We start from the raw sequence: 19,247 nt of genomic DNA, 5'->3' as shown, positions 1-19,247 counted from the left end.
AAAAAACAAAGCCGTGTGTTTTAAACGTTTAAAACAAAGTGTTTTAAACACTTTTGTTTTAAACATGCCAACCCTGGCTGCCACGCGCATCTTTTTTGAGGTTTCAGCAGAAAAAGAACGTGGCAGCAGACACTACCATTAAAAAATGCCCGATATTGCAGGAGTGAACTACTACATTCATCATTAGTCATTTGAAAATCTTTATATACTGAGACTCCTCCTATTTCCAAGCCAAAAACTTACGACGCATTTACACAAAAGAGAGTTTTGGTTGTGTTTCAAACAACGAGCAGTTGGCCACGCTACTACCGGTAGCATAAGGGCCACGAAACAAAAGGACCAAACAAATCAAGACAAGTGAGTAATCTGTGCAAGTGGCGACCAGCTGCTTTTCCCAACTCGACGTTTTTGTCTAGTGTATTGTGTGGTATTTTGTATACATTACATGGTAAGAGAGTTGTCAGAACACTGTTATTACGACAACAGTTATAATATACACCTCGTTCTTTTGTACTTGACTTTTCCCATATTTTTTTTTATTCGAAATACTGTAATGCTTGACATGTATCGACTTGACACTTGATAGAAATTTTCACTCCCACCTGTCGTAGAATGAATGCGTATTTTTGGGAAAAAATGCAAAATTAAAAATCAGCAGATTATATAATATATACACCTTCGTTATTGTTTGCACAGTTTTGCAATTGCAAAATTTCAAACAATGTTTTTTATACCTTATTCTTTTCACAGTTTCCTTCAGCAAATGCACTTCCGTAAATAAATGCATTACAAATTACGTAGCAAAAATACATACTTAATTTTTGTAGTCCCCCCACCATCACGCGAACATTAACTTGTCCGTAGTTACACTGACAAAAGTTTGAATGTCTGATGTGTTTTATTTTCGCTTTTCCGCCAGGTTTGGCCAATCGCGAAGATGAGGGTGAATGATGATGAAATTAATGAAAGGGCAAAAACACAAACACACTTGACAGGGCACAACACAAACCTTACAGAGGATTTTACTGGCTCTTGAATCCAGACACCTGAGCCTCGTTAGTCTGCAAAATTCAGGGTGCGCTACATGGAAGAGAGGTTGACATTTGGGTGTCAGAAATTTGAAATTGAATAAATAAATAATACATTTAGGTAGTACATGTTCAGTATAAATTTTAGTTCATTTGATGTGTGACTATTGCATAAGAGAAGATAACTTGCTTGAGTATATTTTTTGGCCGAGTCTGCTGCCACGCACGTGTCAGCAGCAAGAATAAGCGTCAAATTTGCTGCTGCCACGTAATTCGTCTGCTAAGAGGATGTTACAAATCTTAAGAACAGATTAAGACGAGAGAAATGCAAGTTTATGATTAGTGGGAATGGATGTACAGGTAATTTAGAACCTTATTCTTTAGAAAGCATTTAGCGATATTATTTTAATGCTAACAGAACTTAACCTAACTACGAGAGCATTTAGGTTTATTATTAGAAGAATGCTGAGGGACCTAATCTTAAAACATTTTTGTGAAAGTAATCGCTACAACTTCACAGTATGTGTTACAGACGTAATTGCATACATAGCATGATGAAATCACGATAAAACAAGGACCGAGTCTACTGCCACGCGCATCTTTTTTGAGGTTCCAGCAGAAAAAGAACGTGGCAGCAGACACTACCATATTTTTTTTGTAATATATTGTGAAAAAAAAAAATCATTTATCATCTGTGTAGTTTTCCAAAGTACTCCCTTTTTTGGATAACATTTGTGTTTGCTATTTCTTGTCATCCATGTAACCTATACCATGTATTTTTATAGATGTCCATTTTGGTAATTTGAAAACTCTAATTATTTTGGTCCACAGGATGCTACTTCATCTTTCACATCTTTCTTGTTCAGTTCATTTCTTCCATTCTTTTGTGTCATATCTTACCGATTCCTCCCAGTTTGTGTCGTACCATGCTAACACTGAAATATGGCCCAAGTTCTGATCGTTTAATTCAGAATTAATCATTATACACATTCACTTTTTATGTGGTTTGACTTCTATTTGTCTTTACACTCATACATTACTGGAATGTTGATTACTAAGGCTGGCATTTTGATGTATTTCCATATTTTCTTATGGGGGAGGGTGAGATGTTCATTGGTTTCATAACAAGAAGAGCCATAGCCAAACAAAACATCTTTGATAGGACATTCTTTTTTCATTTAGCAGAATAGTGCAATTTTAGGGCTTTTCATGGCATTTTGCAAGCTGCAAGTGGACTCTATGTTATGAATTCGAGTCCTGTAGCTATTTCTTCTTGCAATTACATGTTCTTCCTTCACTGCATGCTTTGTTATTGAGTGACCTTACCACAGATCTTAAAATTTAGAATTAACATTCAAAATAGATATACATTTTTAGAAGTTGACCTACAGACCATGCTCATTAAATGGTTGTTTTGTTTAAGAAACGTGACAGAGACTGTACAATGCTTGCAGTCCAAAGACGTAAAATTTTGACATGGCACATATGACTATTTTGCACCCTTCAATGTATACAGAGGAAATATCCCTGTATTCAAAATTTTTAATTAAAATGTTAAAAGAAGGGGTGTAAATTAAAAAGTCCCTTGGGAAAAGTTAAAAGTGCAAAGTTGTAAAAGGACCTTCACAACACAAACACAGCACATTAAAAAGTAAGAATTTACTAAAAACTTCCTCACAGACAGTGGAAAAGACCAGCTCTTCGTAAAAAGCTAAAAACATTGGATATAACACTGTCGTCATCCCCCTGTAGTGATTGCTTTCCTTACATGGTAATATACAATGATAATGATATTCTTGTCATTGTTCCAGCCATTTCCAATTAAAATAATGTGCTTCCAAAACAGCATACATGTGTACATATAGTTCTACGTTTGAACACCAGTCTGTGTGTCAGTCAATTTGGTTTGACACTGTACTAAGGGATAGCATGCATATCAATTTCCTGATATTTTATTGCTTCAGCTTTCGCAACTCGTTATTGTGAATTCCCGTATTACAGTTAGCTTACTGTTGCTTGCTTACTTTCACATTGAAAAAACATGGTTGTGGTTAACACTGGTGGTGATTATCTCCAACTTGCAAATAGTTAACAGAAAGATTGGTACTAGTTTACTATCCACAAACAGATTTCTTCATTTTTACAGAAGAAACTACTTACGGTAATAAGTTCCTGTAGCATTGTTGAACATCTGGAAAGTGTTTTCTGTCATGTGGAAATGTGTCATAGTGGAAATTTATTGTTTTTGTTGAAAATTAATTCTCCAATGCACAATAGCCTTTGGCACATACACCTTCATAGATTATCGTGCATCATGCTTGTGTTTTGTCAATTTTCATTGGGGATGCACTTTTTTTTAACCACGCCATTGTTTTCCGTGTCGTGGATGCGTGGTGAAATTCATACCGGGTGTGGGAAACCATTGACCAATAGCCCAAAAAATCATTCACGGATAGTCCCATGAACCATTTCCGTCAAGGTTAGGTTAGGTTAGTCAAGCATAGTTAAAATTTTGTTCATAAAACAATGCACAACAAAAACAACAACAAAAAAATTCTTTATTTTTTTGTGTTTTGAAGGTTGGAAACCCTGAATATCAAATGAAAATCGATAAAAGACAAGCACGATGCGCGATGATCTACAAAGGTGTACATGCCATGTTGTGTCTTAGGCAAGCGAAAAAACTAAAAAAAAAAAAGAAGTACTCGTAATGTGAAAAATTGAAACTACTTTCATCAAAGAAACGTGAATACACCTTAAAGAATGTTCCGCGAAGCAGATACGTAAGTACAAATGTTAAAAATTATGAAACAAAGAAGTTACACGTGTTTGTGGATATTAAATTTGGTACTAATCTGATATTCCCCGGACAGATTTCTTCATTTTGACACAAGGAATTACTTACGGTAATAGGTTCCTGTAGCATTGTCTAACATCTGAAAGGTGTTTTGTGTGATGTGGTAATGTTTCATAGCGGAAATTCAACCATTGATGCATAGCCCCACAAACCATTTCCGGTAAGGTTAGATTAGGTAGGGTCACATATAGGTTACAATAGTTAAAAATTTGTTTCGAAAGAAATATGCATAGCCCCACACACCATTCTCGCATAGCCCCACGAACCATTGACACACAGCCCCACAAACCATTTGCGGAAATGTACGTTCTTCAGTTACAAAAACAACTTTTTTAAAAAAAGTTGCAATTACTTCGATCAAAAAAACGTGATTACACGTTAAAGAATGTTTTTTTGTTTACTGAAACCATAGATTACTGAACTTTCTCAAGTGCTGAAACATGAATCGCATGTTATCCCTAAAGATAAATTTATTTGTCTGAAATCGGATTCAATATCACATGAAGGAAGAGGAGTATATTTAAAATATGCAACTCCTTTTGCAATTAAGTCCAAGCTTATATTCACAATTGAATCACCCTGTAAACCTGCATTAACTTTGTAGTATACATATGGTGACAAGCATGTTAGAGTAACAGATTCATTGTCTATTGTCAAGATTTTGCATAAAATAAACAGTGAGAGAGTACAAATCGAACAGAATACACATGAACAAAAAACCTTTGGTATTTAACATAACAAGAAAAAATGCAGTAATAACGTGAATATGGAATATATATCAGGACATTTTTGGAAATTATGTGTAAAAATAACTAAACTATGTGCTAAAACCTAATGTATGTAAAAATATGAATAATAGCATTTCTTGAGATTACATATTAATCCATTAACTGTTGATTATATAATATAATATCTGGTCTCAAAGATGAAACTCCCTTTGAACACACTATGGCAGGGTTTCTCAACCTGGGGGTCGTGAAGGGAGGTGAAAACGATAAATGTAATTAGTTTCTAGTAGTGGAAAAAATATGTTTAAAAATTATTTTGAATTTATTTTGATAGACATATTTGGTCTAGGAACTAATTCGTGCAGTTGTTACGCACACATTGAAGCTGTAGTTCAAACACAAGATACATAAATACCTTAAGAAAAATATTGTCCATCGCGAGCCACCACTTTCGCCCATCTGTCAGGCAAGTTACGGATTACGTGGCGAAAGAAGTCCTCATCCTTTGAAGCGATCCAGTCAGAGACCCATTTTTCGATATCTTCTGAAGAAGTGAACCGCTGTCCAATCAAATCGTTATTCATGCAATCGAACAAGTAGTAGTCCGAAGGAGCAACGTCTGGTGAATATGGCGGCTGGGGTAAAACTTCCCATCCGACACTTCGTAAATAGGTTTTGACCAGTTTTGCGACATGTGGGCGAGCGTTATGATGTTGAAAAATAAGTTTATCATGTCTGTTCTCCCATTCTGGTCGTTTCCTGGCCAGAGCTTGCTTCAAACGCATTAATTGTCATCGTTCTGATGTTGAAAAATAAGTTTATCATGTCTGTTCTCCCATTCTGGTCGTTTCCTGGCCAGAGGTTGCTTCAAACGCATTAATTGTCGTCGTTCTCCATTAATAGTTTCACCCAGTTGCAGCAGCTCATAGTACACCACGCCTTTCATATCTCACCATATGCACAGCATAACCTTTGCACAGTGAATATCTCGTTTCGGTTGTGATGGACCTGGTTCAGCTGGCTTCACCCAGGCCTTTTTTCGTTTTGGGTTCTCGTATTGGATCCACTTCCTTTTTGGCAATTCTCAGAGACACTGAATGCCTGAAGTGCTTTTTGACTTACATTGGTCATGTGGGTGATGGTTAACTTCTGATTTTAAAGTACAGAGAGTTTACTTTGGAAAAATTTGAGCGGTTTATCTTTCACCGAAAGATGTTTATATTGCAGGTGCTGTAACATCTTGGAAGACTTCATACCTTCAGCAGACAACAGTTCATTACACAGCACACACTGCGGCTGATTTCCAAATACTATTATACCAAACCTCAAATACGATTCATCATAACTTCTGACCTTCTGTCTTTTTGATGGTTCATCATTGGCGAAACGAGAACTTCCAGGTCTTTTAAGGAACTTATCCATTTTGATTTTTCATTAACAGCACAGAATTCAAATCACGACACTACAGTACACAATATCACAAGTGGACCGACAACACCAGAATGCCAGTGTATTAGCTACGTTTGTGCACACAAAACTGGCGATGCAGATGGAAGAACTGACTGAACTCAATGATAATGTCATTACATTTCAACTACAGTTGCAGAAACTTGCTTGAACAATAAAGAACCCGGAACAGGAAGGGAAAAAGTCTGCAATCTTTGACAATGGTAAATCTTGACATTGTTTTGGAGAAGGGTTGAGGTTGCAGCAGCCATATTTGTAAACAATTGACAATTGATTATTTTCTCAGCAGTGCTGAGGTAATTACGATGACTAAGCACCAATTCACAAGCTGTCCTGTGTTTGTTAATAAATCAACAATACAATGGAGAAATGATTTCGTGGACAATTGGAAAGGGATTGGTTTCGTTTGGGATCCTTTGTTGTTCTTTGCAGAGTTGTATACGTGCTTACACACATAAACGCTTATTACCAGAAATTACATAGGAGGGTTGCTGGCAAGAGGATGTGATAAAAGGGGGTCGTGATAGGAAATAGGTTGAGAACCACTGCTCTATGGTAATCGAGTCTGAGACGACTCTACAGCAAGAATGGCTGTTTGCTGGAAAGCACATGTGCTCATGTAAGCTACATTTCAAAATTAAAATTCAGAACAATTACTGTCACAAAGTAAATTGTAGCGACAATCATAAATCTGTGCTACATGGCATGCAAGCAGGATAGAAAATTCTATTTTTTGAGTGCTCATAGCTTCTAATCTTTATGTGCTCTACATACTGTAAAAGTTTGCTGCCATTATAGTGTAACACACTTGTGTATGTATGTGTTATTGGTGAGTTTCTAAAATGTCAGATTGATTTCACACACACCTTGCACTAAACTCTGAAATATATATTTATGTATATTCTAAAACTTCAAAATTAAAATACACAAAAATTGACTAATATGTGTAAAGCATGTTAATTTTCATGAACGAATTAAGACATGAATTTATGCTAAAATCTACATGAATCTGCACTGCACCCAGTTTCAGATAAAATACATAAGTTCACAGTGAAGGAAATTGAAAGAGGTGTTACAAACATGTAAATAAATTGGTGTTACTTCTCTCTAGGTGGAAACTGCACTTTAAACTTATTACCAAGAATGCATATTTACTTTTGGAACTTCTAGCACAGGCAAACATGCAATAGTATTTTTTTTATTAGGAAATTTACTCTTTTTTTCATAAATATTTATTTAATATGTAGCAATATTACATGTTTTCTTTTCCAGAATAGAGGTATGAGCGGAAGGGGAGACAAAATAGTACCACTAGTTCCAGATGAACAATATGAAAGGTATGTACCCACACAAGAAAAGTATTTAATTCATAATTATATGATTATTTCGAAGACTTTAATGGATTGTGTCCGCCAAAATATAATATATACTGTGATTTTAACTACAGCTTTCTCATGTAAAAGTTTTGTTTTGGTTGTTAATTTTTCCCTTTCTCCTTCTGTATTTACCATTTTGCTGTGTATCTGATGTGATTGTAAGTGTTCTATCTGTTTGTAAGACCCTGCTTGCACTCACACTCATGAAATGAACCACTAAGTATAGACCAAACCCGTAACTAAAATTGATCTCCAGGTGGGAGGGGGAGGGCTCACAGGTTACCAGGGAGAGGAGCTTTGTGAACAAAGTCCATTTTTCAAAAGTTTAACAGTATTAAATGAATGTAAATTGTGTGTGTGTTGGGTCATTAAGTTAGTGTAAAATGTAAAATTTAGAAATATACAAATACTACAGCTTTTTTCTAAATGTTTTAAAACATCTTGAAGCTTGCCTGGCAACCTACCCTGAAGATGAGAGTGACATTAGCTCTTGAAAGCGTGGAATCCTTTCCACAAGTCACCTGCTCGAAGGCCTGAGAGAATATTTTCATTTCTTGAAGTGTTAATTGACTGCTGCTGACATCTCTTACTACACATTCCATACTACTTTTGATGATACAGATATTTATATCATGCAAGAAGAAATACACAATATTCAATCATAGTGCCTACCTGTGTCCAAAGCAATAAAACTTTCCTTTGTGCTCAAACTTGGGAGCTGTTGACCTTTGACGCAGATGTGGATGATGACGTCAAAGTCACAAGATTTCTGTCTAAACGAGATACAACAGGGGCAGTGTACGTAGAGATAAAGAATCTCCCCTACGAAAGAACTTTCTAAAGTCTAGAGAATCTTTTAAATACTTGCTGCTATTTAGACATCACATCATAAACAAGATGAATGAGTGTATAGCTGCTGTTCATCCATGAACTGTGTGTGAATTTATACTTCACAAAGTTGCATGTGCATGCACTCAAGTACAGCAAGGCCAGCAGTGCTGTCCACAGCATTACGGTTACAAAATTACTTCTTTAAGTTTTAGTTGTTCACATTATTTCTTCCCTGCCATAGGCCTGTAATGTTCGTCCTTTTCCAATATGGGACCCTCTTGTGGATTCGCGCATACGAATTTCTATTTGTTTTGTTTGTTTTTGCGGGAAGTTAGAGTGGTTATGTGGAAACTGAAAGCTTAAAAAATTTTAGTACTGCCATTGTTTACTATTTTCTATGGAAAGAACTACGTAACTGTCAACCTCACTTTCACGTTAGTACACCTTGGACTGCGTTTTGCAGACAAACGAGGCTCTGGCGACTGGCACTCTGGCCAGTATAATTTTGTGTGTGTTGTCCTGTTTTTTTGTCCTTGTGTGTGCTGAGGGCCATTTCAGCCTCAGTTTTTAACGGAAGTCAGAACATTTTAAGTTTTTAAGATTTTACTTATGCAACGTTCGAGTTCTTTGTAAAGATAAGGGGCTGGACCCCTTATAATGTGACGGGTGCAAAATAGCGTAAGTGCTTACGCACCCAAACTTTTTAACATCAAATCAAATCACAGAAGATCGTGAGGAATCGACCACGAATCATAAAGACTCTCTGTCTGATGATGTGAAACCACCTGGAGAAGTTGGCACATCGAAAGAAGGAAGAAGAAAGACTAACGAGGCTCTGGTGACTGGCCCCATGGCCAGTATAATATTGTTTGTGTTGTCCTGTGTTTTGTTTTTATTTGTGCTGAGTGTTCGTTGCAGCCTCGGCTTTTAACAACAGTCAGAACATTTTAATGTTTTATGATTTTAATTAAGCAACGTTAGAGTTGTTACGTGTAACGGTAAGGGGCTGGACCCCGTATAGTGTGACGGGTGCAAAATAGCCTTAGTGCTGACGCACCCAAAAATTTTAAAATCAAATCAAATCAAGAACTACGTGGTGCCAAAATGGATTTGTGAATATTGCAATATGTGAAAATCCTAAAAACTGATTGTCATCTGCGTCTGTCGTTTGACATCCGGCCAAATGAGGTTCGAATAAATGAACAACTGCACCAGGACATTCACCTTTCCCTTTCAAATACTCGGTGATTGAAGACCATCTTGAAGTACCAGAGACGATAAGGAAACAGAATCAGGTAGAGTGCTCATATTTCAGTATAACGTACCATGTAGAAGCAATGGATTCTTCTTAACTTTCTCTGGCCCTCGTGGCAAAGTGGTTAGCCCATCGCGCTACGATGCCAGGGGTTCCGGGTTCAATTCCCGGCATGGGCATGGATGTTTGTGAGTGTCTATTCATAAATTTCATCATGTCATCACTCATCCCCATCTTCGCAAATTAGCCAAAACTGGCACAAAAGGCGAAGTAAAATAAAGCAAATCAATCAGTCAATCTTAACTTTTCAGGATCTGCTTCCCAACAAAAAATGTCACCACACGCCACTGCAAAGTTGTGAATGTTGTCTAGATTTTCATTATTCACTGCAAGCAAATTGTACAAACATAGTTTTACCTAATGTCGAGGGGGCTGACTGTAGTGCCAGGAAGGGCTGAGCCTCCCCCCCCCCCCAGGCTCTGCCTGGCTACGGGCCTTGTATAGACACAGTATGATGGGAAAAGGTTATTGTAAACCATTCCTGTCTTATTCTTTAACTTCAATTTCATAAGTTTTAGATATTCTTCAGGATTACATAACCACCTCTGTGGCAGAGCTGTTAGCACAGCAGTCTCAGGTTCGAATCCAGGCGTGGGCATGGGTGTCCTTTGTGAGTGTCCCTTCGTTAATTTCATCATATCGCTCATCCTCATCTTTGCAGAAATTCGAAGTAAAATAAGGCAAATCAATCAATCAATCATTGAGGACTACAAGTGTTGCTAGGCAGCCCAGCCACACTTTTCCTTGCCTCTCAAGGCTCACACCATACTCAGTTGTGATAAGTCTAGGGGTATTTCTCTCTATGGAGATAGAGTTGGGTTGCAAGATCAAGACTTATCATGGTACGTTAAGTTATTTTGAAGTTTCGATAACTTTGTTGCCCTGCCTTCTAGTTCGTGTTGTGCCTTATCTCCCGACCCTTGGTTGCAATTCTTCTAATCCTTTTCGCATGGCTGTCATGGTACGTGGGTATGGGAATCTTGAAACATTGTATACTTATATTTCTATTGCCTTAGGGCCAGGTAAGAGGAACAATAGGCCTAATCTACTCCAAACATGATGAATTTTATGTAGTAAACTTTTAATTAACAGTAATTTAAATGTTTTGATTTGGTAGAACAGATGGTCACCCATCCAAGTGCTTTTCAGACGTAACACTTCTGGATTCTCCTTTTCATTGGATTACATTAATGAACTGGCATATTATATTTGATTTTAATTAAGTTTAGGCACTTTGTGAATGTGTGTTCTTGGATCTCGTAGTCAACATAATTATATATACTTGTAACAATACCAAGAGACAACAAATACCTTTTGTGAAATGATAAAGGAGATAACTTACCTTAGTTTTTGTGAAATGTTAAAGGAGATAAATAACAAGATATGTTCAATGGAAAACTAGATTTTTTGTTTACAGACTACTTATTGCAAACACTGAAATAATTACATTATCACTGTTCAAGATAGCGCTCTTCTAGTTCGATGCACTACACTAGCACTTGGCAAGTGCATAGATACTGCTGGAAAAGAATTCTTTTGGGCAGATATGCAACCACTCATGCACCACCGAACAAACCTGAATGTTGTCCGAGAACTACTTCTGCTCAGGAAATTCTTTAGTAAAAACACCATGGAGTGTGTTGACTGCGGAGGGTATGGGATGCATGTTGCTGTAGCAGTATGTGAGGTGGAGAGACACACACTTTTATCGGAACTTTAGCTTGTTGTGAATGATAACATGGGCAGATCCAACAAACGTCTAATAATGATGCCACCTCCTTGACTGTGGTGCACCGGTTTTCCCATATCACATTCTCCACGGCCGTAATGCTGCTTTCCTTAAATGCTGTACCTGGCTGAGAAGAATCCTTCACACTAATGACTCTGCTTTTTAACTTCTTAATCAATTCATACACTTCTGTACAACCCAAACACCTTTCTCCTTATTGAATTATCATCCGACGATGAATCTATGCATGCTTCACACCTTCGCTAAATAAAAAATCTCACAACACTTCATTGCTCTTGCTTGGAAGACAAATGCAAGGGTACCAATGGCATCTTTTGGTAACTCAAGGTTACTGGTTCCGCATACCTGACACACAATATCTGTCATACATGTCATTTTTAATACAATTTTTCCAGTTTCCCAATGAACGGCTCCTGTACCTTCTACTCCTAAATCAAAAACTCTTAATTTTGGGAAATTTTCTAGTTTTAATTAATGTATTTTTATATGCGCAGAAAGCCGAATCCGAATGTTGATTCTCTAATGATTGAGCCAAAACTCTTACATTTTGAGTGATTAGAATTCTTTCCAGGGCCAGCCTTGTAACTCAGTTGGTAGAGCTCTGCCATAATGCCAGAGCCCCTGCTCGAGCCTGCATTTTTTGTTTCAAATTTCTGTGTAATAGCATGAATGTACATATGTTTTTCACACTAAATCATGGTGCCATGTCCGAATTTTGATGTTGCATTAAACTTCGTGCCAATTGAGGATGAGTTTGTGCCAGAGCAAGTATCATCTTATCTAACATTTGTTTGAACATTTTTTCATGAATTAACATTATATACATGAACATGAAGGGGAAAGATGCTGCATAAATACTAATGTATCCATTAGAAATAATTAAGAAAAAATTTATAATTAACATTTACGTGAGTGAGTATCGTTGTTAAAACAATCTTTAAAACGACATTTCGCAGAGCTACGCTCCGCTTCTTCAGGTTTCTTTTAATCAGCACTTCATACTTCATAATGTAAACAAATCCAGGATTGGGTAAAAAGGTTTTGGATTAAAAGACGTAAAATTACATACTTCTTGCAGCACCACCAAGGGGGAAGAGAACGAAGCTGCCAGTCGTGTGGGCATGTTGGACCGTTGACTGTGCGTGACAGGTGTGATCAGTGCGTATTGGGAAGAATGCCGCCGAAAATCAGTGCATATTGGGAGGGTTACATATCTGCACTTCCGACGTAAACTACAGTGATAGTGCCATTAAAAAACTGTGCAAGGAGCGTGGATTCACTGTGTCCAAAAATGGCATATCACTGGTGTTGAAAGGGGCAGGTAAGGCAAGGCGTGGGATGATTCCTATGGAGCAGAAACGAGGCCAACCCCCGGCCTGCCACTAGCAGCACACCAGCTACAATTCGGGACGTCCGGGCACTGGTCATCAGGTAGAATCCAGCCACACAGAGAAGTATCGCGAACCGGCTACAAACATCACTGAAGACAGTGCACACCATCATTCACCGCGATGTGGGTTTGGAAAAGCGACGCAAAGGGCATGTTCATATGCTCAAAACAAGGTGTCAAGTCACACATCTCACTCAATCTGCCTCTTCCTCCAAAAAATTGCAGATGAAACTGGAAATCGGTGTCATTCGTTTCAGACATTCCAGTGAAGTCACCTGGTGCTTCACCAATGGACTTTTGCACCTTCAGCCTACTGAAATGAGCCTTGTCTCACAGGAGACCCCGCACCATTGAAGGGCTATGGGAATCCTGTCAGGAGGAGTGGTTGAGGCTGGGCATGACTACACTTCATCCCAGTCTCCTATAGTGGAAACTTTGCTGTCGGGCAGTGCCAAGATGCGGGGACACCAAATAGAGCACTCTCGATGGTGGCGACATGGTTTCTCTTAAAGTAGGTGCAGTTTGAAATCGCCACCATAGATTGGAAACAACCTCTGTATAAGCAAAAGATATAGACTTGACTAGAACTTGGTGATGTCGACTTCATAAATATTTCAAAGGATATCAGCATAAGAAACACCCGTTGTTGTAGTTTTCCATGACCAGGTTACGCTACGTATTTATAGCTCTCCAATTTCCTCATGATGATGGGTGGCTTCCGGTCCCATACACAGGCCAAAATTTCAGGAGAAAAGTTGATATGCTTCCTCCCAGGAAATTAGAACCAGCACACTTCCCGTAACCTGAGCCCAAAGCCTGTTAATGTCATTTTATATTCCATGAAAATTAGATATGCTGTTGGCTGCTTCATATTTGTCATGTATAAACACAGAGCTTAATTTATGCACATGCTTAGGTACTTCATAATACAGGGCTACGACAAAAGAAATAGACATTTTCAATGCTTTATAAATCCAAAACTATTTATGTTATCAGGAAACACTTTTCACTGTTTTGTATAGTAATTCTTTAAGTTTGTTTCAGGGGCTCACAGATGTTCAATATGTGCTCCTTGTGTCACACACAAGACGATGATCAAATTCAACCCAAACCCGGTGTAAGATACCTGCATCTACGCTTTTCACAGCTGTCGTGATGCATTGTTTCAACTCATCTAAATCATTAGGAAGTGTGGGGACCTACACCTTGACTTTAACAAATCACCTTAGAAAAAAGTTGCACTGTGTGAGATCAGGGCTCCTGGGTGGCCACCGTGCGAGAGCGCGGTTGTCGTCTGTTGCACGACTGATCCAGCGCTGTGGAAGGGTTTCATCCAGAAAAGTCCTAACACCTCTGTCCCAGTGAGGTGGTGCTCCGTCCTGTTGGAAGATGAAGTTCCCTCGTCCTGATGCAGTTGAGGCATTAACAAATTCATTAGCATTTGGTGATATGCAAGTCCTGTTACAGTGTCTTCTTCAAAGAAGAAGGGTCCATAAACCTTCGTGCAGGATAGAGCACAGAACACATTCACTTTTGGAGAATCTCCGCACATGTTCAACCGTCACCCTCGGACGTTCAGTCTCCCATATTCAGACGTTTTGTTTATTCACTTTGCCACTCACGTGAAAAGTTGATTCATCACTGAAAATTATCCGCTCGATGAAGCCATCTTCTTCTTCATTACGTTCCTGCATTTCAATGCAGAAATCTCGACGTTTGCCCTTGTCATCTTCCTTTAGATGCTGTAATAACTGCAATCTGTAAGGCGTCATTTTCAGTCTCTTCCGTAAAATTTTCCACACAGTTTGTTGTGACATTTGTAGTTCCAAACTCGCCCTTGCTGTGGACTTTTGTGGACTTCGCTGGAAAACAGCAAGGACATGATCCACTTTTTCTTCTGACAGGGTGGGTTTTCCCGTACTTTTGCCCTGTTGTTTCAAATTTTCTGTACCAATCATAGATCGACTGTCTAGTAGGTGCTGGTTTTCCGAAACGTGTTCAAAAATATCGTTGTATGACAGTAACGGAGTTTGTTTTGGCTAGTTCAAGAACATAGTATGATTTTTCAACAGCGTTTGCAGCATTGTTGCACCAGAACAACTATCAGCGACAACAACAAACACCAACAATGTATCATATCGAAACTACCACAGTTCCTCAACCTACCAGCACAAAAATCATGTCGACGTTACGAATAGTATTTGCTTTATAAAACATTGAAAGTGTCTATTTCCCTGTATAATGATTATCACAGTGATTCATAAAAACAACGATTTAATACTAAACTTACAAAACCATTTCTAAGATGGCGGAACTTACAATTTGTTAATAAACAACTACACAAACAATTGAATTGTGACTGTTATTATGCACACTTAACATTCTATGCACACCTAACATCCCCCCTCTTTCTTATTTGTTTTAGTTATACAAGTACGTATGTATTTCAGTCTTCAGACCATTTTCTCTGTGGAAAGAACCTCTATACTGCTGCTGCTGTTGATGTAGGCTGCAGGAATCATCTGAATTTGACGTAGACAGCCAGTCACGTGGTGTTGGAGCATCATCTGAATACGACATAGATGGCTGATCGCCTGCTGTTGAAACTTCAGCCCCCACAGTACAACTGTTATTGTTTTCATTTCTTTAAAAAATCAATAGGTCTTCATCGTAGAAAATGTTGACCTGTATCTGGCACATGTACTCGTCCAGTATTATCCTCCTCCTCCTTCTGATTTCCAACATTATCTATCATTCTTTCTTGTATTGTATCCACTTCAACTGATCTTCGTGCACGACCTGGTTTCTACCTTCAACATTCACCAACCATGTAACTGCTTTTCCGTTCTATAATTTTTCCCTTGACATACCTCATAGCATTCCACTTGTTCTTAAATGGTAGCATAACCAATACATAATAGTTTCTCTGGTTCAGCGTTTCTTCTGCTTTATCCCTTTTGGAATCTTGATATATTTCTTCCATTTGGGCATCAAATTTATTCCTGGGAATGTAGGAAAATATAATTTACTGTGGCAGTTTGTCACCAGATGTGTCATATTTGCATTTCAAAGCCACCAATACTCTCTGTAACAATTCTTCAATGTTGAATTGCAAATTTTTATTCAATTGCTCCTGTACAGCACAGTCTAGCTTTGTTTTCACTGTCTGCATGTATGGCTTGACCTGAGCATTACTTTCAGTATGGTACTCAGGAGATTAATACATACTGATGTGACGTTCATCACAGAATGTTTTAAATTCTGTAGATGAGAATGGGGGACCATTATCCACCACAATACACTTTGGTAGTCCGAAAATAGCAAAACGTTTGATTAGATAACTCCTTGCTTAGACAAAACTATTACAATCTACCCATTTGCTGTAGGCATCCATTATTATCATGTAAGTGTTGCTTCTGTGCACAAAAAAGTCAACATGCATCCTTTCCTATGGATGTCAGCATTCAGTCCATGCATTATATTTCTTAGCGCTTGTATTTGGCTTGACAGCCACACAAACTTCACTTTCATTTACATACTCTTCAATAAAGTTTGTAGAATACCACAATTATCTTCATGAACTCTCTGAATAATGTAATTTCACACTCCTTTAGAAACAAGATCCCAAAATAGTAACTCCTCCGTAATGCTCAATTCTGTCTTGTCTCCTCTTGTACACCAACAGTTCTTTTAATTCATTTCCTTTTAACCTTTCACTTTGTGGTCATCCATTCCAGCAATAAGATTTGATTAACTTAAGAATTTCATCTCATTGGCAATACATCAAAATTGCTTTGCAAGCCTAACCTGGTACATAAATTCTTCTTGCCTGAGATCCATTATCATGCATGTCAGGAAGTGGTAATCTACATCTGGAAGCATGCATCCCGTGGATTAGGTGGTAGAATATGAAAACATGTAATTCTGATTTTGATAATGCATTTTTCAAACAGTTTTTCGGTCTAACCCATTTTTTACTGTCGTTTTTCTGGTGGAATACTAATCATCTTTTTTCAGTTATTGACTGTAATAGTAATAATGTGCATTATGTTTTTTCCCTCTAATTTGAAATGAAGGATGTCAGTTTCAAGCAGTGTGGACGGACTGATTCGACCTCTCCTTCTGACACCCATACTTCAACGTGAGTTTTCATTGTAACACTTGTCATATTGTTCCACCATCTTCTAATTCCCAGGCCTCCCCGATGGTGCAGTGGTAGCATTGTTGCCTTGTAATCAAGGTGTCCTGGGTTCGATACCTGCTGGAGGCACATCACAGTGGTTGGGAGCCCACTTTAAACTGTAGGTCCACTCCCAATTAGACCTTTTAAGTGGTCTTAAAACAACAAATCAATCAATTCTGATTCCCACAATGTGGATGCCATTTAAGATGGAGCAGTAATCGGATGAGAGATGGAATTCCATTGCATGTGAATCACCTTATCGCTGACTATTTTCTTGTACCGTGTTCATACGAGTAATTACTTTGTTTGTATTATATTTATGATGCAAATGGGTTTACTAAGTCATTTTTTCTCCAATAACGTCGCCATAAAAAAAGTGGAGATAGAAGTGTTAAGGATTATTTTCTGAGGTGGAGTCACATTTTTGTACTTCTAAATAATCCAAAATGCATAGTTGGTCTAATATAGCTAGGGTTACCAGATCGCTGTAAGGGAAATGTAGGACATGCTGTCCCAAAATGTAGGACACAAAACATTCTCAATAAATAATACATATTTCTATAGAACACGTTAGGAAGTAGTTGAAAAATGACACTTTTCAGTTTTTTTAAAATAATATTTCCCAACGAATGTTTAAATGCGAAATTTCAAACCTTGCAATCATACTAATCAATGCACCTCTCACTACTTGATTTAAGTTGCACTTCTCAGAGGAGACAATTTTTATCAAAATTTCAGGTTTTGTCAAACTATATATTGATATTAGAGTGGACAGTCAAACTCGTTGAAATACCAAACATTTTACAGACATTATGAAAAATAATTATTTCGTGAGTCTGTTGTGCTGATGGTAACGAAAGTACTCTCTCAACATTTGAATTGTGACCTGTAATGGCAAACAAATATTCAGCAATTACCGTAATTTAAAATGGTCTCATCTTGGGTAGTTTTTAGTTCAATGACAGGGTGTCTACCAAAATTAAACATCCATAAATCTTAACTTTTTCTGGACTTTTCTAGATCCTACTTAGGTAAAGTTGGAAATTAGTAATTAAAAAAATAAATATTTATTTAATAAAAATCCCTACCAAAGGGCCAGTTAAGATGAAAACTGAAGCTGAACTTAAGAAGAGAATTACATCTGCTATTTCGTATCAATGGCATCTGAACTGTGTTTGGCAGACAAGCGAAGCTTTGGCGTCTGGACTCACAGCCAGTATAATCTTATATGGGGTTTTGGTCGGTTGTCCCTATCTGTTTACGCCTAGGCCCTTCATGGGCTGTTGCGCGACGGATTATTATTATTATTATTCATCCATCTAATCTTACCATCATTCATCCTGATCTTCGCGATTAGCCAGTGGGACAGAAAAAAGTGAAGTAAAATAAACTAAATCAACCAATCAATAGCAAAAATTCTTCACCACAAGAATAATTTATTGCCCTTTTTGGGACGTCTTGACCTACTTGTTGATTTTTTACTTTTTCTTGACTTCCATGACTTTCTTGACTGGTAGACACCCTGAATAACTTTGTTCTCTATACCCCTGCTTTACAATCAAATTATATTGAATAAGAATGGGCAACACCTTGTTCCATCAGTATAAACCCTAAGGCAAGAAATTCTGCTCAGGCATCGAACAGTGACGTTATCAGAAAGTGGTCCCAAAACTTTGTTCATTAATTGCTTTCGTTTTCCCGTTTGTTTAAGAGCAGGACAAACTTTATTCATTTCGTGCAATGTCTGAATCAAAATAAATTTCACTATTAAGTTTGGAAGCGCAGTCCATAGACTTGTAATCTGCATAACTTTTTCTGTTACGTATTTTCCTAATTAATATTATGTGACGCTCAAAATGTAGGACATTTATGATATTTTTCAAATTCCTCCCGGACGCCGGACATAAAGCTAAAATGTAGGACATGTCCGGGAAAATCCGGACGTCTGGTAACCCTAAATATAGCATATACTTTACTAGTTTTGCTTGGGTTTGGCAGAAAGATAACTGGAAGGGGGTGCACTCCCTCGTCGGAAATTAGTCAAAATTGGCACAAAAGTTGAAGTAAAATAAAGCAAATCAATCAATCAATCAAATCCATGCATAAATATGCACTTTTGTATGATATTTGGGTTCCTCCGGTCTTTTTTTAGCTGTTATTGTAAAAGAAGGTTACTATTTTTATTAGATTCAAAAACAAGATTCCACACGTGTTGTAGCAAATTTCTTTCGTGTTTTGACGGTAAATGATATGTAACAACTTGTAGAAATCCCCTCGTATATGTTCTCTCCACGTCACAATTTCTCAAGGTGTTGCTTTGTG

At 37.7% G+C, this 19,247-nt stretch overlaps 1 protein-coding gene across 1 annotated transcript in view; it reads left to right on the top strand.

The window, feature by feature from the left end:
• The first annotated feature begins 369 nt into the window (after positions 1–369).
• The window catches only part of LOC145985301 (kelch-like protein 5), a 297,996-nt gene continuing 279,118 nt past the window's right edge, over positions 370–19,247 (top strand). The window contains exons 1-2 of the mRNA XM_083119153.1: positions 370–448; positions 7,353–7,417. Of these exons, the coding sequence (XP_082975279.1) occupies positions 446–448; positions 7,353–7,417 (68 nt within the window). The 5' untranslated portion in view covers positions 370–445. The remainder of the gene's footprint in view (positions 449–7,352; positions 7,418–19,247) is intronic.

Source organism: Lepisma saccharinum, chromosome 3 (assembly GCF_977018435.1).
Source record: "Lepisma saccharinum chromosome 3, izLepSacc3.1, whole genome shotgun sequence".
NCBI classification, from domain to species: domain Eukaryota; kingdom Metazoa; phylum Arthropoda; class Insecta; order Zygentoma; family Lepismatidae; genus Lepisma; species Lepisma saccharinum.
Note: the sequence above shows the minus strand (reverse complement) of the source record. Positions and strands in the feature narration are given on the sequence as shown.